A 25,160-nucleotide genomic window follows, 5' to 3' on the forward strand; every position below is an offset into this window, starting at 1 on the left:
GGTTTAATGGATATTTTTCATGCTTGGATATAACCCACATAATTGCTAACCATTATAGTCAGAAGACCCCTTGGATCACCTCAGCTTAATAGGGCCCAGAGCAGGGTCACTGGTTGTATATGGTATGACTTGCCAGGTCTCACTGTGATTGAGCGTCACAACTGATCCTTGTCTCTATTCCTGGCCCCTCGAACCTATCCTCAACCCAACTCATTCGACACCCCCTTATCCCTTGCTAATCCATGACTAATCAAGCTTCCCCCCTGGGGGGGTTCCCTGCCCTTACCCTTTCTTTAAATCTTAAACCAATCATCTGCTCCATTTGAGACCACATTTCCTCCTACAACTGTTTATGTGTGATGGTGTGCTCTGACCAGCATGGCTCCCAGGGTCTGATCAAATTTCAAAATAGCACTTCCAACCAACAACCCCCAGGTAAGGTAGTTACTGTACAGTAGGAGAGAGAAGAACCGATTGGAGGGTGATATCACAGGACTCACTTAGCCAAGTGAAAAAACTTTGTTGAGATATTTTGAGGTTTGCTTTTTGGTGTGCATAAAACGTGAAAAAAAACAGGTGGATCAAGTGTAAATACAAATGCTAGAAAACACGAAGAGAAATGATCAGTCTACCTTTCTTAGCTTTCAAAGCAGGTAGTGCTGATGTCCGGAGCCGTTTCTTCCTATAGGCGGACTATGCAGATGCATAGGGCCCCGCAGCAACTAGGGAGCCCCCGAGCTGCAAGTTCAGCCTCAATATATTTAGGGAGAAATAAAATGACATGTCTTTATTTGTAGCCACTAGCAAGTAACCTTCTTTGTTCTAAACATTTTAAAATAAACCTGTTTGAGGAAAACCCTGCATCTGTTGCATTTATTGATGTAGAGCCTCATTGTTAACTTTTTTATTATCATTTTCTGTAGGTTGAAATTGCTTGGGTCAACTTGAGATGTTTAATTAGAATCTGAGAGAGGTTTTTATGAACCTAGCCTGTTTCCCTTCTAAAGTGTAACAGATTGATGCATCATGGCTCATCTTAAAATAAGGGGTCCCGAAATAGCATCTTGCGTAGGGCCCACCGAAGGCTAGAAATGGCCCTGCTGATGTCACCATCATCATCTGTCTCCTTGCACCCATAAACCCTTGTTGCGTTCTGTGGTTGTTTCCAATATTTGGTTCAGGTTGCAGGTTGTTTCCTTTAGGATTTTTTTTAGCAGTGGGGGCAGATACGAACACCTTTGACATATAGGCTAAGCAGTCTGTAGCAAATAACAATAAACCCACTATTAATTACATTATCTTAATGCAGTGTAACTACTTCAGCATGTAAATAATGCACCTAAAATACAAACGTGAGCAATCACTATGATATCGGATCAACAGCCACGTGCAATTTAGCTAGCAGGTGAAGAACACAAACAACGAAAATCACCAGTTAACTTAAATTTGCAAGACCAGGCTTAAATGAACTGACAACATAAGTTATACAACTTAAAGTTCTCAAGGACGTACACACACAATCTCAACTGGCTTATCATCCGGACAGCGTCTCTTTTTCCTTTTTCCCTTTTCCCTTTTTCTGCCGATTGACTTGCGTGCCCAATCGCGGTGTGAAGCGCGTGTCCGCGCTTCACACCGCGATTGGGCACGCAAGTCAATTCTCCGACATGCACTCTAACAATGCAGCCCTATTTCTGATACCGTGGGGGGCAGAAATGCAGGAAACACTGGGTTGCATTTTAACCCCAAACAAACTTCAAGTGGACGAGGATAGAAACTCATATTTTCAGGCGTCTTGCCACCGGAGTTTTCCTGAAGATGCAGTAACAGGTGTAGTGTTATAATAAAGTGCATCAAAACATGTGACCATGCCCCAAATTAACCTGAAAAAACACCTCCACCAAATGATCCTCAGCAGCACTCCGTCCCTCATGATGGACCTCACCAAACATTTAGAGAAGAACAATTTGACCAAACAGGCATCCCTTTGTCATCATCAACATGGGGCCTCTCACCCTCTCTCCCGGACCACTGAGCTGCAGCAGAGAGAAAGTCCGACACTTTATAAATGCTTCCATTCAAATGTCTGTATATATTTTTCCTTTCTCTTCCTAATTTTACTGTATTTTGAGCTATAAGCTATTTTTGATGCATCTGCCTTTAATAATAGAATTTAAGCGTTTCAATATAAATGTAGGTTTTAACTAAACATATCTGAGCATAAGAAAGAAGTCACATTAGTCTAGTTCTGCAGCCTGATTTGTGTAGGAGTAGATTGGTTTACAGACATCAAGCATTGTTGATAAAGAATTTAGTGCAGGCTTATTGATGGAGATGAACCTCATGATTGGTAAAAATTCTCGGGAAGTTTGTCTTGATGTTCGTCTTATGTGTTTTTTCTTGACTTAATATGAGCAAGACAGAAGTACGGCCTTTCTGTTTGACAAATTACCAACTTTCAATTTTTTCTTATGTTATTTCTTTCCCACACTATTCTGAATTTGCCATGTAGCTGAAAAAAGTATTTTATGCTCCATTAGAGATGAGGGAGGAATGTTTTTCCCCAATGTCCTTATAAAGAAATCTCCCTGCTAATGCCTGTACAGTGTTTTCTGAACTCCTTTATTGTGGTTTTATATGGTATTTAGTTATCTGACCACAAGCCTTAGTATTAGTATGAGGGTAAATCACAAGTTATATTATGCTATGATATTATATTGATTCTTTGGACAATGATAGGATATTTGCTAATGTTTGCAAAGTCTGTCATGATACGATTCCCATTTTATTCCATTCAGGGGCCTGCCCATTTTACACAATCAGTTACATTTATGTCCACTCAGAAAAATCTATAAAAACACGATTTAACAATTGTATTATTGAGCTCTTCAAGACATTTAATAAAAAACTAATAAATATAAAAAACGGTAATTTCAAAATAAAGGCTCATCTCAAAGATGGTAATATATTTCAATACAGCAGCATTGTGAATGATGCACTTTATCCTAAATCTGTGTGTCCATGTTTATTAGACTAGACAAGTGTACGTGTGGCGTGAGGGGTAGACCAAGAGACCACAAGTATGACCCAGTGAACACACACACAGAGGTGGGAGAGGAGGAGGAGGAGTAGGAAGATGAGAAAGAGGAAGAGGAGGAGGAGGAGGAGGAGGAGGAGTGAACTAACTAACTCTCTAATCTGCATCTGAGAAGAAGGGAGAGAAAATCAAGTCTGCTGTGTTGTAGAGAGCCAGAGGAGGGGGAGTCGGTAATTACATGGGGAGAGAGAAGGGGAGGGAGAGGGAAAAAAGAGAGAGATGTCAGGGAGTTACAAACAGAGAAAGAGACAGAGACGAACTGGGAAAGGGAGGACGTAACAAGAGAGGAGAAGAAAAGAAAAGAGAAGGAACAGAGAGGACAATAAGAAGCTGAAAGGCCATCCCTTGAAGATTTCTTGCACCACTGGACCACCACTGGACCACCACTGGACCACCACTGGACCACCACTGGACCACCACTGGACGTGTGCAGTTTTACGTAGCTGCAGTTAACAGCATCGGCTTGTTTGTACATTCATGCAAGACATAGTCAGAGGATGGGAGCCCTTCGCCACACTCTTGCTCTCTTCTTCCTCTTCTCATCTACTGTACAAGCCCAGTGGTGGAGTCTCCTCTGGGCGAACCCCCAAACCAGCACCAGCTCTACTCCTACCTCTATTCCTCCCATCATCACTTCTCCATCCATTATCTCCACGGGCCCTTCTGACACCCCAGGGACAACAGACTGGGTAGTAACGGAGGATGGGGTGACAGAGAAAGCTCCGGAGGGTAGCACTCAGACAGAGGCGTCTGTGCTGTCCCCTTCACCAAGCCAAGGAGTAACAATCTTTGGAAACAGCACAGCAGAACCTGGGACGTTACCTCCAGAGGAGAATGCAGGAGGAGGCAGCAAAGCCAGGGCCCAATACAAACCACTGAAACACTGGAAGAGTGGTGAGTGTGACAGGGATGTTAATGAAAAGAGGCATTTTAAAAAACATAATAGCATTATAGACATTCTCTCCCATTGGCAGAATTGTAAATCAGAGTCGGTTGCAATTACTACATATTTATTATTACAGATTAGATAGGTTAGATTTCCATAGTAGTTAAACCAGGAGTTCCAAACCTTTTGGCCTTGTCATGTCACCCCTTATACGGCACATAGTGTATGGCTATGAGTTAAACCAAAAAGTGATGTTCTCTCATGTGAGCTATCCAGTATATCATAAAAAAGAAATAATGAAAGGTTAGAAATGGTTTTCTATCTTGTTCATCATCTCCCAGGTTGGGAACTGACTGGATGAAACCATTCTGTAACAATAAAATCACAAAATCTGTCTAAGCAAAAGCCAATTCGCCAAAAAAGGCTAAAATTAATTTAAATGTCCTTAAACAGCCATTCATTATTTGTTTTGTCCACTTGGTGGCAGCAGAAACATTATGTAGTAGCACCTAATAAAGCTGAAATAGCAAAGTTGTTAGCAAAAAGTTGCGTATACACATTAAGCAGTCAAGGGGCAACCATATCCTTGATTTGGAGTTGTGTCCCCCTTAAAGTAAATTCAGTATTCAATCCCCTTTTACGTTTGTCCGAAATATGTATTTATTTATTTATATCTATGTACTGTTTATGTCCCCTCAGCTGCAAATGCTCCACTTAGTTCACAGGCAGCAAGTCACTTAACTTTGTCTGTCTGCCATTTGGTGCTGAGCAGGTAATGAGCTGCGGGTTTAACAGAGCTTTTAAATGATAAAGAGCTGCCTGTTACTGCTGGAAACAAAGTTGATGAGAGTAAACCAAAAGAGATTAGTCGCCGGTCTTTGAACCAAAACAATTAGCTAAAGTCTAAAGGCTAAAATGCTCTGTAGAGCTGAAGGGAACTGCAGAGTCAGTTGATAAATCTCCGTGGGTTTGTCACTACAAGGGACCCCTTTTTACAATACATATAGTGATTTAATTCATTGTTAATATGAAAAATATCTACTCACAAACTGGAAGTAACTAGGGGTGTGACGAGACACTTACTCCACGAGACGAGACACATCACGAGATTGGGTTCACGAGAACGAGACGAGACGAGATTTTTAAAAAAAATTTGAAGAAATCCTCAATGATGAAATATATGAATGGAAAATAGTTTTTTTATTCAACTGACCTTGGCTTCTTTGTAGAGGTTTGGGACTACAGTGCGAGTTAAATGCGCGCGTGATGGGATGACGTACCTCGTTTCCAGTGTGTGGAGGAGTCGCCGAAATCCAACATTTTCCACCACAGAAAATGGCCTCATATCAGCTGCAATGAAAACGCCTATGTCCCTCGTTATTGCCGTGGCTCTTGCACTTACCGGTGGCAGAGATGCAAAGGCTTTTAGAGTTGTTTGCCCTTTTAATGTTTTCGTCGCGGGTGCGGTAGTTAGTAGAGAGCTGTGGTGGTGCTGTAAGTGTTTTTGCATAGTGCTCGTGTTAGCCGCGGTATACGGCATTTTTTTCTTACAATGTTTACATATTGCGTTCGTCTTGTCTGTCACTCTTTCGCCGTTTATTATTTCCGCAGGAAAACCAAAATGTTGCCACACAAATGATTTAAAAGTGGCAGGGGGATCTTCAATAGTAATTTCACGCTCCATCACGCTGACATAACATCGCCTCACGAGACAACTTTTCACCTCGACGAGAAATCTCATCACGTTTTAATCTCGCGAGATCTCGTAAAACGAGATCTCGTCACACCCTTAGAAGTAACCTATCCCTGGATGGAAGCAATAAGTGATTTTAAATGCCCAAAACATGCAGAGCTACTGTTACTGTTGAATATGTGTCCAGGCAAGTAATTCTGCATGCGTGTGAAGGGATTAAACTCTTTAACACGTGATTTAAGGGAAACCGTGTGAGAAGACAGATCTCGTACTCTCTACCATCCTCTTTTTCAGTGTAATTGAGCCACCATATTTACTAACCTAAGATTGTCTGTCATTGGTCGTTGGTTCAGCAGTTCATGCTGCTGGGTCAGTGGTTCAGTCCCTTATTACAGTAAATCACAACTGATATCTTTCATGTAATCCTATCATGCTTCCAGTGTATCTCACGAATCACAACAGAAGCCCTAGTTGTTATTTCTGTAGCGTGCTGGCATGTGACACAGTTGGACTCTGCATTAAAGCTTTTAGATTCTAAGAAATCTAGAGGGAGTGGGTCAAGCAGCAGGAAACTTTTGTGTCACACAGCAGGGTCAAGGTGGGTTTAAAAGGTTATACGCTAAAGGGGGTTGTTCATATTGGTTTTCTAACTCTATACAAGCTGATCAAGCGTCCATGTGGCCAACATGACGAGGATTAGGTTCAGGAGGAGGGAGTTGGAGTGGAAAAATGTGATGTGAAATGACTGAGAGATCAGATGACCGGCAGATTTTGAAAGTTTGATTTGGTGACTGAAGCCATGAATGCAGTGGACTTAATGACTGTCATGCTGTCTTATTGATACATGCTTAAAGAATAGGCTTAGTCAATGAATGAAGGATTTACAGACTAAGAGTTTGCACCTGTTCACTGGAGTGAATTCATTTAAATAAGAATAAGAAATAAGTGTTAGTACAACGTTTGTGTGTAATATTTTTGTCATTGCAATGTAAATTATGTTTAAGTATCTACTCTTACATCACATGATGTCATTAGAATGGGATTTGTCCACAGACCTTCCTGGCATTGTTACTTATTGGTTTAGGCCTGTGGTTGTGCGTACGTGTGTGAGCATGTGCATGTTTAAACTAGTGGTGAAAAGTGACTTAACATTTATACATATAATGTTTTGAGTTATTGTACTTCGGTGAGTATTTCCATTTTATTAAACTTTTTTTTAAGATTCTTTTTTTTTGACATTTTAGGCTTTTATTTGTGTAGGACAGCTTAGACTTGAAAGGGGAGAGAGAGGGGGGAATGACATGCAGCAAAGGGCCGCAGGTCGGAGTCAAACCCGCGTCAAACCTCTATATATGGGCGTCAAACCTCTATATATGGGCGTCCGCTCTACCAGGTGAGCTAACCAGGCACCCCGTTAAATTCAACTTTAAACTTCTACTCCATACATTTATTGGTACATTTATCTCCACTACAAGTTTGTGACCACTATAGTTACAAGTTACATTGCAGAATAGGAGGTTATAATAATATTATTATTATTATTATTATTATTATTATTATTATTATTATTATTATTATTATATATAATATTATTATAGCCTCTTTGGTTTACCCATTCCACCTGAATACCTTGAACCCTTTTCCCTACAGTTATTGCTCTCTTCCTACTAGGGCAGTGTGGCTGGAAAAACTGATGAGATCAGAGTTTATCAAGTCAAAACAATGAGCTAAAAGTGGCTTAAAGTTTTAGCTTTTTAGTAAAACACTGTAGATTTGTTCTTTTTTTATTTTATTTTTTTTTATCACAAAATGAAGTACGTTTTATTGATTAGGTTTGATAATGAGGTAAAACATCACAAGCATATTTCCCCAAAACTGTGCTGAGAGATTTCCAGTCTCTCTGCCCTTTCTCACAAACACATGTATTTGACCCATGGTCCGTCTGTATCTTAAAAATGGCTGCCGTCCTCATGACTGGTAATCACCACCTGGTCGCGGCTGCCAAGTCAGCGTCACACCAGATTCCAACAGTGATATCGGCCATTATGTTCAACTGTGTGTCTCACAGTGTGGAAATGAAAACTCCAACTTCTGCAGTCAGTATCCACTGAACAGCACGTTGGTTGTAGCATGAGCTCTCTCAGAGCAGTCTGTTCCTTTCCGTCATTACAGGGCACTAATGACTTTACATCTGGACTGGAGGTGTGACAGCTTTGGCGTGTTTGTGTGTGTGTTTCACTTGTGGTGGTGTGAGTAGTGCACAGAAGCAAACCCTCAAACACACACATTCCTTAAACCCTCTAATCAGGTGTGTTTCCAGTTGGTCAGGCTGATGAATTAGGGTTAGAGACTCCCAAATGTTTGGGTTTGGGTGTGTTCATGTGGGTGCAATGTGGGTGAGATGTGTGTTTGATGTGTGCGCAATGTATGCAAATGCATTTCTATCTGTGTGTGTGTGTGTGTGTGTGTGTGTGTGTGTGTGTGTGTATGTGTGTTCTCGTTTAACTACATTTGTGGGGTCCAAAAACCGGGAATATACTATACTTGTGGGGTCCGGACAGCTTTGTGGGGCCAAAATGCTGGACCTCACAACTTTAAAGGGCTATTTGAGGGTTAAGACTTGGTTTTAGGGTTAGGGTTAGAATTAGGTTATGGTAAGGGTGAGGGTAAGGGTTAAGGTTAGGCATTTAGTTGTGATGGTGATGGTGAAGGTTAAGATAAGGGGCTAGGGAATGCATTATGTCAATGACCGGTCCCCACAAAGATAGTGAAACGCACTATGTGTGTGTGTGTGTGTGTGTGTGTGTGTGTGTGTGTGTGTGTGTGTGTGTGTGTGTGTGTGTGTGTGTGTGTGTGTGTGTGTGTGTGTGTGTGTGTGTGTGTGTGTGTGCGTGTGCGTGTGTGCCAGAGATATAGGTAGCAGGGGTGATCCTGGCTGGAATGCTGAAGTGAGAGTTAGTCGCCACGGGAGATGGACTCTTTAGTGGGGGGAATCAAGGGAATGTGAAGCCATCTCTTCAAATTCACACTAAATACTCTAATTGCCAGTCTTTGTGTGTGCATTTCTGTTTCGGAGGATTATGTCGATGCGAGGCAGAGCAGTGAGGCGTAGGCAGTGAGTCTGGATCAAATCAAGTAAAATTAAAGCCATGTCAAGATGATTCTGGTATCTCTCCTCTTTACTCTAAGTAGTACAGTACAGTGCCCATTCAAAATGTGCCTGTTTGGAACAGGCCGATTGCTTGGCCTGTGGTATTGCTGTGTGTTGCTTTCTCCAGAACCATTGTACCCCAAAATGACTTACAGAAGGACCCCACACCACTTAATATGGAACTCAAGTGCATAGCCTACTACTGACTAACTAACTTCTACATCAGCGGAAGACATTGTACTCATACATTTACCTGACAGAGAACGTGGCAGATTCATAATTTAATCACAAAATATTACAATTAAAATGTGGAATAATCAGACAGTAGCCTTATGAAGTAATGAGAGCTAATCAGCACATATCTGCGTTAATCAACCACCAGAAACGGACCGAGTACATTTAGCCGTGCTCCGGACTGTGTGTGTGTGTGTGTGTGTGTGTGTGTGTGTGTGTGTGTGTGTGTGTGTGTGTGTGTGTGTGTGTGTGTGTGTGTGTGTGTGTGTGTATGTGCGTGTGTGCACACACAGAGAGAGAGAGAGAGAGAGAGAGAAGGGGGGTGGAAGGCAATGCAAATAAAGAGTGTTTTTGTTCAACTACATTTTAGTGTTGTCTTTTTCGTCAACAATATTGCATGTTGATATCGCCACAGTCATGACAGCGGTCCTGTCTCATCTTGTCATTATCATTGTTAACTGAGTTAACACTTCATGTTCATTTCCATACAGGTTTAGAGGCTTGACAGTTAACGTTGAAGTATGGATTTGATTTGTGGGGGTATTTTGCCGACAGTAATGTTATTAGTGTTATAAGATAGCAGTAGGCCTACACTTAATTAAGCGGACCCAGGGTGAGTTTGATGATGAGACAGTTTTTAATATCCAATACCCAATGCTGTCCAAATCAATGCTCCAAAATCCAAACCATTACTGCCTTATATTCCAGTATATTTTAATACTTTGAATTGTCACTTGTATTTCCTTCACATAAATAAAGGTATTTCCAACATAAATTGGTGCATTAAAAAAATTATCAGAATGCAGAAAATGAAGTGTTTGACGCTGAAAATGAAAAAAGGCCCATTCTGAGCCAGGATTTTTTTTTTTGGTATAATATATATTTATAATTAGACTACAGCCATGGGTGGAGATCTCAACCCCCAGTGTTGAACCCAAAGTCTCAGACGTAGAGTTGACTTATAAGTGGATGTTTCAGTCAATAAAAACAAGTTTACCCATGTTACCTTCTTTGTTTCTATGTACACACATTTCCATTGTTTCTGTCTCTGTCAGAGCGAGGCTCAGGAAGTCATCTGGACCTGACAGAGTTAATTGGCGTTCCCCTCCCTCCCTCCGTCTCCTTCACTCCTGGCTATCAGGGCTTTCCAGCCTACAAATTTGATCCCGAAGCCAACATCGGCCGGCTCACCAAGACCTTCGTGCCAGGGACCTTCTACAGGGACTTTGCCATCATTGTCACGGTAGTGCTAGAGAATTTATCACTTCGACCTTTTAAACACTATTCATACTATCAAAGGGGCCAATGCAGTGGTCAAGATACACTATCAGATTTTATCTTAGTCCACTATAAAGTATTGTATAATAAAATACATACATTACATGGCTTTTATTCTATGCCAGAGAACTATCTTTATGGTCAGCTTAAAGGAATACACCACCGTTTGTTAAAATAGGGTTATTCAACGTCTCCTCTATATTTAGATAGGTGGGCAAACAAATTTTTGTCTCAGTGCATGCATTATCTTAGTTCAGCGCCGCCGCTGCTAACTTAGCTTAGCGTAATGAATGGAATCCTTTGTTGCCGTTAGCATGTCGTGAGTAAAAGTGACCCCAACAACAACAAAAACAAAACCTAATTACCTCGCCTGGCCTGTGTATTCACAACAAGTAAAAATAGCAATGCAGATTAAGACTAGATGATTTCCTAGGCAGATATTGACTTGGGACTATATTGGGTGGAAGTAGGCTACAGCCAAAGCACTGCTACTCGGGCACAGAGATATCGGCAGCCCGCGGGGCTCTGCGGCCGGCGCAGAAACAGTGACTTTGCGCCGGCCGCAATGCGTTTGACCACCTGTATAAACATAGAGGAGACGGTGAATAACCATATTTCAACAAACGGTGGCGTATTCCTTTAAAGCTATGTTGCCACCTTGTGGAATTTTTAAGATAAAGCAATCCTTCATGGCCAGGTGCTATATTTTCAAAAACGAATATTAATGCTTTAGATCTGTAAAGGTTTTCTATGATACTCATTCCATTTGTACTGGAACTTCTGTATATTACTGTAGGCCTATGTATATGTCTTATGGTATGACTGTAATATTCATATAATCAAAGCAGGATGCCAAAGCAATAATCTTTAGTGACCCTGTCTTTTGCCCTGACTCCAGGTGCGTCCAGCCACTCAGAGAGGAGGCGTGCTCTTTGCCATCACAGATACCCATCAGAAGGTGGTGGAGCTGGGTTTGGCCCTTACTCCGGTGCGTGGGGGCCTCCAAAGCATCTTACTATACTACACTGACAGAGAGCAATCTTCCCACAGCCACAAAGCTGCTTCTTTTAGTGTCCCAGACATGACCGACCAGTGGACACGATTCACGGTGAGCACTGCATGCTGTATATATTACATGGCAAATTATTGGATAAGAGATAAATATTCAGCTGATGACATTAGACATTAATGCTCCAACTCAGCTACAAATCAGTAAAATGTGCAATGAATGTATTCTTTGCATTTTATTATTTTACTTACAGTTGGATAGGGATTGGTTTTGAACCTTTGAGTGTCTATGGAATTATATCGGTTGCATAGACTGACATTAGGAGAGAGAAAAGTGAAAGGAAAATGTATCTCAAAGAAGAAACATGCATTTGTTGTTAATGAATGTACACAAATAAGGCCATCAAATCTATTTACATTCTTGAATCTTCCCCAATCGGTTTAAACAAAATTTAAATTTGAATTTTAGTGAAAACAATGGCAAATCTCCATGACAAAACATTACATAATAGTCTATTTTATCTGTCTATCAGGTGGTGGTGGAGCATGACGAGGTGCGTCTCTACATGGACTGTGGAGATGGTGAGAGGGCTACTTTGCATCGGAGATCAGAAAGACTAAACTTCTCGCGCAATTCCGGCATTTTTGTAGCTAATGCAGGAAACACTGGGCTTGACAAGTTTGTGGTAAGTGAAGAAATCCTCTAAATGTAAGTGTCTCTGTGGATGTCTTTTAAAGGACAAGTAGGGTTTTCTGCAAAAACAAAATGCAAAAAGAAGGAGAAAGATTGAGACTGACTGTGTCAATATCAGTGTGCTGTTTTTCTGTGCAGTCGGCCTCAGGATTACATTTGTTTTGTTTCAATGTGTGTGCTTGTGTGTTCTGGCCTCTCATTACCATGTAAAAGAGCTGAAATGTCATCTGCCCTCCATCCCTCTCCTCTGGAAAATTCACGGCATTGAGCCTACTGAAATAATTTATGTTTGGATGACAAAAACAACCTTGTTTCTTCCCTGTTTCCAAAAACAGGCTATTCAGGCCTTTCAACCATTAAAATGACAACTAAACTCTAGCAAAAAGCTGCTTGTGAATCTTGGCACTTTTGTAAATGATGTGGTATTAGGAATTGAAATTTCAGACAGGTACCGTACGTGTACAAAAGTAAATAATAAATCAAAAATGTCTAATCACCCAAATAGCATTCGGCATTCGGTCATGGACATTACTTTTTTCTTTTCAGTAAGCAGTCAAACAGCCTCTATTTTGATGTGACAATCATGTAATCAAAAACCAACTCAGTGAAATCATTGGCCAAGAACATGGCTTTCGTGAAAACAAAGGCATTACATACTGTATCTTCCTCTTCTTTTGCTTTGTTTTCACTTTTCCTTTGCTCTTACATGAATAAAACAGTGGCAAGGTTAACATAGTGTAAATAAATAAATGATAGACAATCATTTAAGTGCGGCAGCCAAAAGCTGGACTAATGAGCAGACTATAGATGTCATTATAATAATGATGATGATCTACAATGCCTCACTTGTCGATGTAGATGTCAAATGAAGCATGGTTCTGCCACTAATGTACTATTTTCAGCTCATGTTTACTGAGAAACTCATTATCTCACATCATTTAGGAAAATACATCTTGAAAGAACAACCACCTACAAAGTAATTACCACCAATGAGGCCTCTAACCCATGCACATGCTTACTGAGCATTGCCAGGCCAGAGTGTGAAAAGTAAAATTGTATGCCTTTTTCAAGGCTACAGTATAATCCATATCCAACACAGTCTGCATCAGGAGGCAGCCAGGTCTAAACAGGGTCAAAATGTCATGACCACCTCTAGTACTACTTCCTGAGCTGGCTGTGTTACAGATTTTACTGGATAGAACTATTAAGATCAGAGAGAGAGAGAGGAAGTAAGAAGGGAGGAAAGAATAGTGGAATATAGTGGGAGTGAGTCGATGGCAGAGGAGGAAGTCAGAGACATCAACAAGGATTGGTTGTGGTCAGATCAAGGGCTTTACTCAGGCCTTTGAATCTGCTGCCATGTCAACTATGACGGTGTAGTTTAACACCCAAGTTTAAACTTCCGTCCCAGTCAATAGGAATGACAGCATACTGTGTATTCTTAAAGAGTCAGCAACTACAACTCTCTTCAAACTGAGATTAGGGCTGCAACTAATGATTTTTTTTATTATTGTCGATTAATCTGTTGATTATTTGGTTGTTGTTTGGTCCATTGTAAGTGTCAGAAAATGGTGACAAATCGATCAGTGTTTCCCAAAGCCCATGACGTCCTCAAATCTTGTCTTTTGTCCACAACTCAAAGATATTCAGTTTACTGTCATAGTGGAGTAAAGAAATAAAGAAACAGAAGAAGAAAAATTTACTTTTAAGAAGCTGGAATCAGAGATTTTAACTGCTTTCTTAAAAGATTACTCAGAGTGATTATCACAATAGCTGGCGATTCATTTATTAGCTGACAACTAATTATTAATTAATATGGGCAGCTCTAACTGACATTATTACTGGAATCGCTGTCAGTCCATTTTCAACTCATCGGCACTCACAAAAGAAAAATACTAGCTGCTAGTCCCTTGTTGCCATGGTGAGTGGACACAGCCATTCCCCCTTTTATTATTTATTATTCTGCTTTGTTGAGTGTTCCTGACTTTCTGAACGGGTTATCTGAAGCATGACGACAGAATACGTGCATGCTCAGCATCAGTCATATCCAGTCAGAAATATCTGGGTCACATTGTGTGTGTGTGTGTGTGTGTGTGTGTGTGTGTGTGTGTGTGTGTCCCTGGTTTGTTGTCTTGTGTTTCAAAGAAGAGCTGTCATGGCCATGGGGCCCTTTTTAATCAGCATGTATTTCTGTGAGTGTTGTGAATTGCCATCTCTCTCCATGTTCCCATAGAACTATATAAACCTGCACGATTACCACCACGCTGTGAGTGTTGTGCATGTGTCTGTGTGTGCATGTGTGTGTGCGTCTTTGGAAATCCCGTCTCTATGGTGACATCAGCAAGTGGACCGTACTTCATTGTGTGTGTGTGTGGTGCTTCTCTGTTTATAGAGAGGGAGTGAAAGAGGCTACAACACTACCAACTACTAATAAAACAATCCAAGTTGAAGTTTAAAGCCTCAGGTTGGCAAGAAAGGCTTGGCAGGGGGCCCATTCCCCAGTTTGAGGACCACTGCTTTAGAGATATGTTCTGTATGTGACTGTTTCTTTCTTTTTAAACTTTCTTAGACAATAGTATTGCTTCGAAATGCTACTGTATTTAAGCAGAATCTAGAGAATTTAGTTAGTTAGTTATGATGACGAGGCCTTTAAATGAAACATCCACCCCAAAACATTTTCTTTTCAAAATGTTGGCTTATTTAAGTGTGTAACTGACCAGTGAACTAGGAGAACATTTCAGAAACTCCTGAACATGAATTTCCGGTTTGATTATAATGCAGTCTTATTCAGAGTAATCCATTACTAAAGATAAAAGCGTACTAATTTATTCCTGACAGCAGCAACAGGATGACTTTTATTTTGACTGCAAAACCTTCTTGTTTTGCATTCTGGGAAATGTAGGAAATGACTACCTAAGTGGCTGTAGACAAGGCAGTTCTGAACATCACAGTTTGAAGATATTTGATAACAGGGTAAGGGTATTGGAGAAAACACATTTTCTTAAATCTCTTTGTAGTTTTTTGTAGTAATTTGTGATCATCAGTCAAGTTGTGTTTTATGTTGTATTATAAGTCCTGGTTGTTATACTGAGTGTGTTTGTATGCGCACTACTATCCCGAATATGATCAAGGTTATGGAGTATCCTCCTGGTTATGTGTATGTGCATGTACACGCCATATCCTGGTTTAACAATGCTAAATATGATGGACCAGGGTAAGATGCCAAACTTGAATGCTAATGTGCACGTTCTCATTGTCTTGCAGAAACGATCGCATTGATCGTTGTACAAACAAAAGCTTACTTCTGTCAATCATCGCACCTCACACCGGTCTCACTCACTAGGATCGATTTTTAGATCGTATTACTCGTCTTCAAGACTTTAAATGGTTTGGCCCCTTTGTATCTGGCTGAACTTTTACATCACTATTCACCAGTCAGAACATTGAGGTTAACCAACCACTTGCTTTTGGATGTACCAAAAGCTAAGCTAAAAAGTAGAGGGGATTGAGCTTTTGCGGTGGGGGCTCCCATCCTCTGGAATAGCCTTCCAATGAATATTCGAGAGGCACAGACTTTATACTTTTAAGCCCCTGCTAAAGACACACCTTTTCACTCTGGCCTTTGGTCCTAGCTGAGTCTGGGCGTCAAATGTCCTTTAATGTGTTTTGTTGTTTCATGTTATTTGTAACAATGTATTACACATGCTAATTTTTTTATTTGATATCTTACCTTTTTCAGCACATTAGTCAACCACAGTTGTTTTAATGTGCTATATAAATAAATTTGACATTGACATTGACATGTGACATGTCTATATGCACACACATAACTCATTTACTGTGAATACCAAGATTAATAATACATTTTATTTAAAGGCGCCTTTCTCGGCACTCAAGGAGAAGAAATAAGACGATAGTCACAGTGAATGCATTAACTTGGGGTGCTTTAGCCCAACTTTATTACAATATAACTGATTATTTTACCTGTGTAACCCAGGTGTTTAGATGATTTAAAGAATGTTTCCTACTCTCTCTCTCTCTCTCTCTCTCTCTCTCTCTCTCTCTCTCTCTCTCTCTCTCTCTCTCTCTCTCTCTCCAGGGATCCATTCAGCAGTTGGTGATTAAAGATGATCCCAGAGCAGCTGAGGAGCAGTGTGAAGACGATGATCCTTATGTGAGAAACACACATAAACACAGATTGTTGACACAAAGGAACTCACAATTTAGAACTATTTAAAAAAAAACAGGAGTTTGTTTTATTAATTATTACATAATAGTTTACAATTCTGTACAAATATCATACACATGAATCAATAGTACCCCGTAGCGGACAAAGGACTTTACTAAACCAAAATACCTAGTTACCATGGGTTGGTCCTCTTACCTAACTGATGATCAAATCAGTCAATTATATAATTAATATAATTCCTAAGGGATTTTTCATTAAACGTAACACCTCAGCAAGCAACTGAATTCTCGGGAGAGAAAATTTTAAATTGAAGGTTTTCAGTTGAATATCCTTTCCTTCTCTCATTTCTTTCCTCTATTACTTTCTTTTATTTGTTCTATTGTTTGTAACAATGTATAACTGTCAAAACCAGATACACTGCATCATCATTGGTCTCTATAACCTTGTTTTCCCAAACAAACACGTCTTGTTTGATAAAGGCCTCGGGATACACCAGTGGAGATGATGCTTTGGATGACAGAGAGACAGAGGAGGAAATGATGAAGAACACACACGATAAAAAACATGACACAGCACAGGTACGTTGGCTGGATGAAGTGCTGGGAGCAAGTACCTGAAAAGATATCTGTTGAAAGGTGCTTACATGTGGTGTCATGTTTTGTTCGGCTGCATTATTACATCAAATAGAAAAATACTAGATGTCTTTGGCATAAATGTCATGCCTTTTGGAAGTTTGGATGACAAGGTCTGAAAAAAACAAAGTTTACTAAGAGGCACCCAAAGTCAGCAGGAAAGGCTCTAAATGCGTGTGTGTGAGTGTGTGTGTGTGTGTGTGTGTGTGTGTGTGTGCGCGTGCGTGTGTCAGCTAGTTGTGTCCTCTGCTGTGTATGATGCACACCCCCTTTCTTATCATCAGAACCCTAAAACAGCACTCCTCCGTGTGTGTGTGTGTGTGTGTGTGTGTGTGTGTGTGTGTGTGTGTGTGTGTGTGTGTGTGTTTCTTCTCTGTCCCGGTACCAACTTTCACTCTCCCACAACCAGGAAGTCAGTCTGACCCTAAACATCCCATATTCAACATTGACTTTGAAGCTTCAAAGGAAACTGTCCTTCAAAAGCTGAAAACTGTTAGATATTCAAGTCCTGGTTGATGCTTTCTTGTCTGGTCTGGAGACCTTCATCAGCAACAGTGCCCACAAATAGGACAAATCCTGTTATATCAACAGTTGCACTTGTACAGTATGGGCTCCTTTACTATGTGGTGAAACTATTTTGCACACTGCAAGTTACTCAAGTTGTTTCTTTTTGAAGGATTCTTTAACCATGTGTCCATCTCTGATTGTATCTCACTTTCGCTATTGGTATCCCCCTCCATTTTGTTTGCTACGCTAAGTCAATGACAACATACCTTAAAAGTTGGTAAGCAAATTCCCATTCAACTTGCAATGGATGTAATGATTTTTCATCATCTAAATTTTCTTTCAGAACTAAGGTTAGGCTAAAATTGAGCCGGGATACAGTATTTTCTAAGCAAAATCATGCTTCTCACAGGAAGAATCATTTTAATTAGGGTGACCTAATTGACCTGCTCATCTTCTTGATTTCTCTGAGGAGGAGGAGGACAGTGTTCCAGTCAGAGCTCCGCCCACTGAGGTGCCAGAGGTGGAGCTTGAGGAGTACTCCGGTCACCAGACCCCAACTGAGGCCAGTGAAGAGAGGCTGATGAGAGGTCAGAGTTAACCTCAATGTACAGTATTCATTTGTTCTGTGTCTTTAGCAGCTCATCGATCTGGTCTACTTCTGTGGTTAAAGTGCCTTGTAACTATGTATAGTATGTATAGGAAACACACTGTACTGTACTTACAGTTTCTTGGCAATTAGGATTTTGTATTTCATGATCAACATCAATGTAAAGAATAATTTCTACGGAAGATCCGCTGATGTTTTCATTAGCCGCCTCAACAGGGGCAGTGGTGGCCTAAAGTTTAGAAAAGCAGGCTTTTGATACCCAAACTAGCATGATAAACGTGGGTTGGAGAAATGAAAGAGTGGCGCTAGTTCTTCTTTGCCTTTTCTCAGGAAGGCACATTACAGCTCCACAAATGCTTCTAAAAGATCATTGTACTGGGCACCCAGATAGCTCAGTTGGTAGAGCGGGCGCTCATATATAGAGGCTTATGCCCCGACGCAGCTGTCCCGGGTTCGACTCTGACCTGCGGCCCTTTGCTGCATGTCATTTCCCCTCTCTCTCCCCTTTCATGTCTTCAGCTGTCCTATCACAATAACAGCCTAAAATGGCAAAAAAGAAAAAGACCATTGTACTATGGTTCCATGTGTGAGTGATGCCATACCTTGAAAAGAGAGCATACTTGTTTAGTGAATTTACTGCGCACTAGTTAAACAAAAAGCAGGTTCCTATAGATGTAATTAAATTCTGATAGGACCAGATTAGGCAATTTGTTAAAGCAGCAACAGATGCAGCAAAAAAAGCATGTAGATAAATAGATTGATAATACATGGTAATGAATATAATGTAGACAACAACAGCAAATAGGTAGCATTATACAGTATAATATTTTTTAGTATGGCTCTTTGATTGTCACAAAACTGTTACAGTACAAATGTCTGTGTCATGCTCGACAAGTGGCAAGATACAGTTATGGGCGGTGTTATCCCATAAGAATCTGATTGGTCAAACTGGTTGATGATGTCATATGCTGTGTACAGGGCGGACAGAGGAGCCAGGGGAGAGATCAGGAGATGTAAGTTCAGACGGGGACGTTCTCGCCTTTCTTTCTCTTTCTTATTTTGCTGTCAAACATTATGACATATTTTAAATATTCTGCACAACAGAATCTTTTTTATTACAGTGTGTGTTTTTTACACACCCAATTATTTTGTATTTTTTATTTCCAGGGTCATGTCAGGCATGGGTTAAAAGGAGAGCGTGGAGATCCTGGACCCAGAGGTCCACCTGGCCCACCTGGTCACCCAGGCCCCACCCCTCAGTGGAAAGCTCAGCCTGGACCAAGAGGCACACAAGGACCACCAGGAATCCCTGGATCCCCAGGACTGCCAGGGAAAGATGGACAAGCGGTGTGTACGCAAACAAGATAGAGAGCGTGTGTGTGTTGCCACTGTTTTATAGACCTAAGTTCATAAGATTTAGTACTGATCCTAAATCCTTCTCTGTCTTCACAGGGAATCAAGGGGGATAAAGGAGATCCAGTAAGTTAGTTATGTCTTCTTCTGTCTTCTTTGCTGTGCTTTATATCACATGTAATACCTCATCTGTGTTTTTACATCCAGGGTCAGAGAGGATCTCAGGGATTTTCAGGTTTGGATGGGGAAGCTGGAGGTAAAGGAGAGAAGGTATGACCAAAGCACACACGTTGCAATCAATAACTTATTACGACTCATAATTCAAAATCCCTTTTATTGTATGTCACCAAATGTACTGTAAAAGACAGATCTTTTCATCCTATCCTCTTTCCTCTTTCCTTCCCTCTCTACAGGGAGACCCAGGAGTTGGTGCACCAGGCCCTCCCGGCCTCCCTGGGCCTCCTGGACCCCCCAGATCACGCAGTGTACCGGTGAGTATCACGGTTTATGGTTTTACTCTGTGTCTTTTTGCTCTACACACAACATGTACTTGTGGTATTATTCTGCATTTCTTTGTGATGAAATAAGAATGTAGTAAATGTAGATGAGGGTCAAGCCTAGTTGGCAACCTGAGTATGTACAGTATGTGTTCAACTGTGTGTTTATCTTTGTGACAGTATGGAGCAGATGCCCTGGGTTCTGGGTTTGAAGACCTGGACAGCGACACTGAACTCATCAGGGTAAGAAAAAGGCAGCAGAGAGAGATAGACACGATGGTCTCATAGTTTAATCTGCACAGTGGAAATAATAGGAATTCTCTTTTCAACAGGGTCTTCCTGGTCCACCAGGGCCTCCAGGGCCTCCAGGGCCCCCAGGACGTCCTGATGCTGGTGGTACCGGAAACCTGTCATCATCTGACACATCTGAAGGCTTCTCTCCAGGGCTTGCTGGACCACCCGGTACCCCTGGCAGAGACGGGCTCCCAGGCAGACCTGGAATACCAGTAAGTTACCGGGATAAAAGACATACAGTATTCAACTTTCAGTTAAATTTAGTTATGAATGAAAGTACGGAAGGCCTGAGAGGCAATTTTTCTTTTTTCATCATGATTGCGAAATAGGTGGGAAAAAAAGTTTTGGCAGGTGAATTATAATTTATAATATAATCTTTTTTTGTTCACAAAAGAGGCCACAAGAGGCTGAAGTGCACCACTACCCCATGTTCCAGCATTGATTACTCAAAGCTATAGTGCGTAGTTTCTGTCTCCCCCATGAGGAATTCTAAGTAATGACAACAACACTGTCGGCGTGTCCACATGATACAAGCCTTCCGTGATCCCGCACCCCCACCCCTCTTCCACACAGTTGCTAGTAGCCAAGGAGGACACGGAGCATTACAAAAAAACATGATGGACTCTTCAGAAGAGGTCATTATCTTCACTCGAGTTTCTGCGCGGGAAAGTCACCAGACGACACAATCTTCTGAACATAGCCACACTGAGAAATCCAGAGAGAGTTGTGTGGAGCTGATAGTCTTCATTAGCTTTGTATCAACTCTATTTGGCAATGGCTTGAATGTAACGGACGTTCATTAATATTAAAATGTTACGCATTAAAGCTTTAAATACATTTCTAGCCAGAATAAAGACATGACAGTAATGTTACATAACTTGCTAACACACAATATATGTATAGCCTACCTTATGTTTAGAGTGGCACCCCTCACCCTCTTTTGGCCGAAAGGAGTATTACAACAACAAACACTTGAAAAAAAAATATTCTGGCTTTCAAAGAAGAAAAAAATAATTAAGTAATTTAGAAATATGTATTAGGGGTAATAAACACAGGAGAGAAAACAATTTAGATCAGACTCAGAAAATTGATCATCAGAGTTTTTTCTCACTCACTTGCCTCTCAGGGCTTCTGCACATAAGACCTTGTAACAGTCCAGAAGTATTATTATATGAATTAATAATTCATGTAGAGACATGCAGAGGCTACTTATAGGACCTACAGACACACATTTGATTAGTCAGAGTTTAAGTACACTGTTTTAAAAACAGGTTATGTTTGAAATGCTGTTGCAAAAAAATTATCCATCTTAACAAAAATAATGTTGGATGGCAGACACTGAATACTGAATACTAATCAAACATATGGCAATGGTCAAATTAAATATATGTATATATTGTGAGCAGTATTGACTATATATATGTCTTCATTCTGCAAATCTGCATTTGCTTTCAAAAGGCCTGTGAACTCTTTGATTTGGCATAAAATGAAAATTGTGAGGCTAAAACTTAAAGTGACAGCATCAGTTGTCAAGTTTCACTTTTCACACTGTTTGAGTTCCATTTTGCATTAAAACGTTTGAATACTTCAAAATGTTTATATGTTGTAGCATGCTTTTTAAGATTTGCTTCCTTATCAATTACATTATTATTATGCAAATACTGTCTTTACCTTCATGTTTTACTAGCTGTGTTGCTGTTTTGTCATTGTATACTGTCTGTCTTTCTTGTTCTCTACTTTCCCTTCTATTTCCAATCCAAATTCACCTTCAGTTTGTGTTTTTGTGTCTTTATTCATATTGTGGTGATCAATATTTGTGCGTGTCATGACCAATGACCATTCTGTCTTTTATCCTCCCTCTACCTCTGGCACCATCACCACTCTGTAATGATTCTCACCCTCCATTTCTCCTCCTCTATCCTTCTCTTCTCCACCTTTTGCTCCACTCCTGCCACCTCGTCCTCCTCTCCACTCTGTTTCAGATGTTTGAGGATTGGTTTAGTGGTTCTGGGCCTGATGGTTCAGGCTTAAGCTCAGAGTTGTCCTCTGACCTCGGCTCTGGTTTCAGTTCTGGGTTCAGTTCTGAATCCAGCTTTGCCTCTGGTTCTGGGCTTGACTTTGGGTCCGCTTGGGGTTCAGGAGAGGTATATCTTCCTGGTTTGCTTGGTTTAACCAGCAAACAATAAAAGGCAGAATTACAGTCAAAAGCCTGAGAATTGATGAAGCAAAACTCATCTTCAATATAAAACAACATTACAGATGTACAAATGTTAATTTGAGACAATTATAGTGCTTTATTTATATTACTGTAATTGTGCTTTTTTTTTTTTTAAAAACAGTGACAGCAGTGATAAAGGTAAAGCTCACTGCCCCAATACTCAGGCTAATGACGTATATTATCTCCAACCATGTTGTTCTGGCAGCTAGCTAAACTGATTTTGTTTTTACCCATAGCTGGCTTGAAGTGGTGTGTGTGTGTGTGTGTGTGTGTGTGTGTGTGTGTGTGTGTGTGTGTGTGTGTGTGTGTGTGTGTGTGTGTGTGTGTGTGTGCGTGCGTGCTTGTGTGTGCTTACATGCTGTATTACCTGCTTGGAACTTTGACAAATAGCTTTGGTTCATTTACTTTCAGTTTAAATGTTGTCATCATTACCAAATTAAACATTACAGCATGAAGTTTCACTTTCCATGGTGAATGAACTGGAAGAAAATGAACTCAAACTTGCTGTATAACCTCAGTTTGAGCTGCCATTTTGCGTTTAATACAACATGGTAAAGGAGCAAATCTGCCTTTTCACTGATCTGTTTTATGTTCTCGTGTTGTATATTGCCGTATATTGGCTATTCTCAGTCAATGCAAATACCAAGGCATACTGATTTGCACTCTAAAACTGAGCTAATACATTTATTACTCAAAATGTATTCATAACTGATACCTAAGTGCTGGATGAAGCTAAAAACATCATGACAATTTTGTTTGAGTCTCACCCATACTGAAACAAATAATGTAATGTTAGTCCTGACAGTGGCTCTAGAGCAAAGCACATAAAACACTTAATTCTCATAAATGTGCTTATCAAATGTTATCATACCCTGCCTGTTGGCCCTAATTTAACATATCAGTGTTAAAAATGGAAATGGGTTCATGATCTGGGCTGTGTAAATGTGCCAAGTACATTTTGTGTTATGTTTTCAATTTTATTACCACAGACAATTTCTTAACAATCCAGCTGTTAGTTTACAAAGTCCCTGGCCAGTAGTTTGGTATAAGTATAGACTTTAAGTAGTATAGGCAATAAGTCAGTGTGCCTTGGAATTTGGTACTGAAAAAGTCCTCTGGTACACTATGTTGTCAGTACAGAAACATTGCTGTAACTTTGGTCTGATGCTGCTTAGTTAAAGGAATACATTTAATTTTTAACAACTTAAACTTTCCTGTTAAGTGATGAGAGAACAGACGACATCATCCTTGCTTCTAAGGTTGCTGACTCCACTGCTTCATGCTACATCTGAGCTGAATAACAGTAACCAACTCAAGCAGAAGGAGCTGAATGGGAGATAAATGTAACTTGTATTTGTTAAATAAAATGAATACATGATGCAACAGTAGAGTTGGTCTTAATTGACTATGAGGCTAGTAAGTCAACATTTACACAACACTGTCTAAACCAAAGTGGGTACTGAAGTTGAAATCAATTTTGTAGCTGACTCAGTGTGGCAAGGATGATCTTATCACTTATGGAAATTGACCCAGTATTCCTTTAAACTGACAGGCTGTCACCTTTGGATTTGGCGTTGGTCCCTGTTGGAATGGCTAAAGGGTCAACAAACAGCTTAGCATTAAATTGCCCCTTTATATTTATATATATATTTTTATATTAGCATATTTCCTGTGACCTAGCACTGTTTTATTTGTCTACCTCTACTCATGTCGGTCTGTGTTTGCATGACCAGGGGCCTGCAGGAAAAGATGGCGCTCCAGGTCTCCCAGGAGCTGTCGGAGAGAAGGTATGATCCTCAAGATGGATTGCGTCCTGGCCTAGAAACTCAGTGTGCTATATCAAAGTCACCATCCCCTTTTTTCTTGGTGTGGTTCTGTGTCAGTGCATAGGGCATGTTGATATCCACAGGAAAGAAAGATACATTATTTTTACTGTACCACATTTAGGCACCACTGGACTAAGCCAAATGACCATGGTTTTGAGATCATATAATGACGAGGAAAAAGTCAGGGATACAATGTTGATTACAAGCAGTTTTCTGATAGTCCAAATATTCTACACACACATCTAATCTTGCTTGATGTCCATGTTCAATGATGTATAGACTGCCTCTATTTATATTGATCTTAATGCTAAATTAAAGCAGAAGTGCTCCACAATTAATACTTTCTTTCTTTCTTTCTTTCTTTCTTTCTTTCTTTCTTTCTTCTTTACGTCCGTAGGGTAACCAAGGGTTATCTGGGCCACCTGGACCTAAGGTAATATACTACATAACAATAAACACATTTTTGGTTGTTAGTTCGGAATGTGGAACGATGTGACAGTTATCGAGGCATAGTATCGCTTTTTCTTTTAAAGCCAACCCCTTTTCTTCCCCCCGATAACCCTCGCCCTCTAAGCCCTCTTCAGCCGTACAGCCGTTACAGATACTGTCAGCGGGGCGGATGGTTAAGCCTATATTAAAGGAGTTGTTTCAGATACTTCCCTATGGTTAATACCGTAGGTATTGAAACATCATAGGTTCAAATACTATAAATATTGTAAATATAAACTATTAATAGGTTCAAATGAATTAATTGAAATACTTCCCTATGGTTTAGATTATTTTAGAGAGACACACACACCCCCGCATTCACGGGTTCTCGCTACGGTGGAAACCCGATGACGAGACAAGAGGCTTTTGATTGACAACCTAGATGTCCCCCGTATGTGAAATACACAACACACAGAAGATCTTTACAACCAAACAATTACAATTGATTACTCACACTCGGACAGCAACTTCTGCCTTGGTCACAGAAGCTTACGATCAGCTGGAGGA

General features: G+C 40.4%; 1 protein-coding gene across 1 annotated transcript in view; it reads left to right on the forward strand.

The window, feature by feature from the left end:
• col15a1b (collagen, type XV, alpha 1b) overlaps positions 1–25,160 on the forward strand; it is an 87,452-nt gene that overhangs the window by 38,549 nt on the left and 23,743 nt on the right. Inside the window, exons 3-17 of the mRNA XM_028594003.1 lie at positions 10,117–10,304; positions 11,238–11,447; positions 11,881–12,033; positions 16,141–16,215; positions 16,710–16,808; positions 17,839–17,956; positions 18,955–18,989; positions 19,144–19,323; positions 19,429–19,455; positions 19,537–19,599; positions 19,743–19,820; positions 20,007–20,069; positions 20,159–20,332; positions 24,072–24,125; positions 24,562–24,597. Coding sequence (XP_028449804.1) covers positions 10,117–10,304; positions 11,238–11,447; positions 11,881–12,033; positions 16,141–16,215; positions 16,710–16,808; positions 17,839–17,956; positions 18,955–18,989; positions 19,144–19,323; positions 19,429–19,455; positions 19,537–19,599; positions 19,743–19,820; positions 20,007–20,069; positions 20,159–20,332; positions 24,072–24,125; positions 24,562–24,597 — 1,553 coding nt within the window. The remainder of the gene's footprint in view (positions 1–10,116; positions 10,305–11,237; positions 11,448–11,880; positions 12,034–16,140; positions 16,216–16,709; positions 16,809–17,838; positions 17,957–18,954; positions 18,990–19,143; positions 19,324–19,428; positions 19,456–19,536; positions 19,600–19,742; positions 19,821–20,006; positions 20,070–20,158; positions 20,333–24,071; positions 24,126–24,561; positions 24,598–25,160) is intronic.

Source organism: Perca flavescens, chromosome 12 (assembly GCF_004354835.1).
Source record: "Perca flavescens isolate YP-PL-M2 chromosome 12, PFLA_1.0, whole genome shotgun sequence".
In the NCBI taxonomy this organism is placed as follows: Eukaryota; Metazoa; Chordata; class Actinopteri; order Perciformes; family Percidae; genus Perca; species Perca flavescens.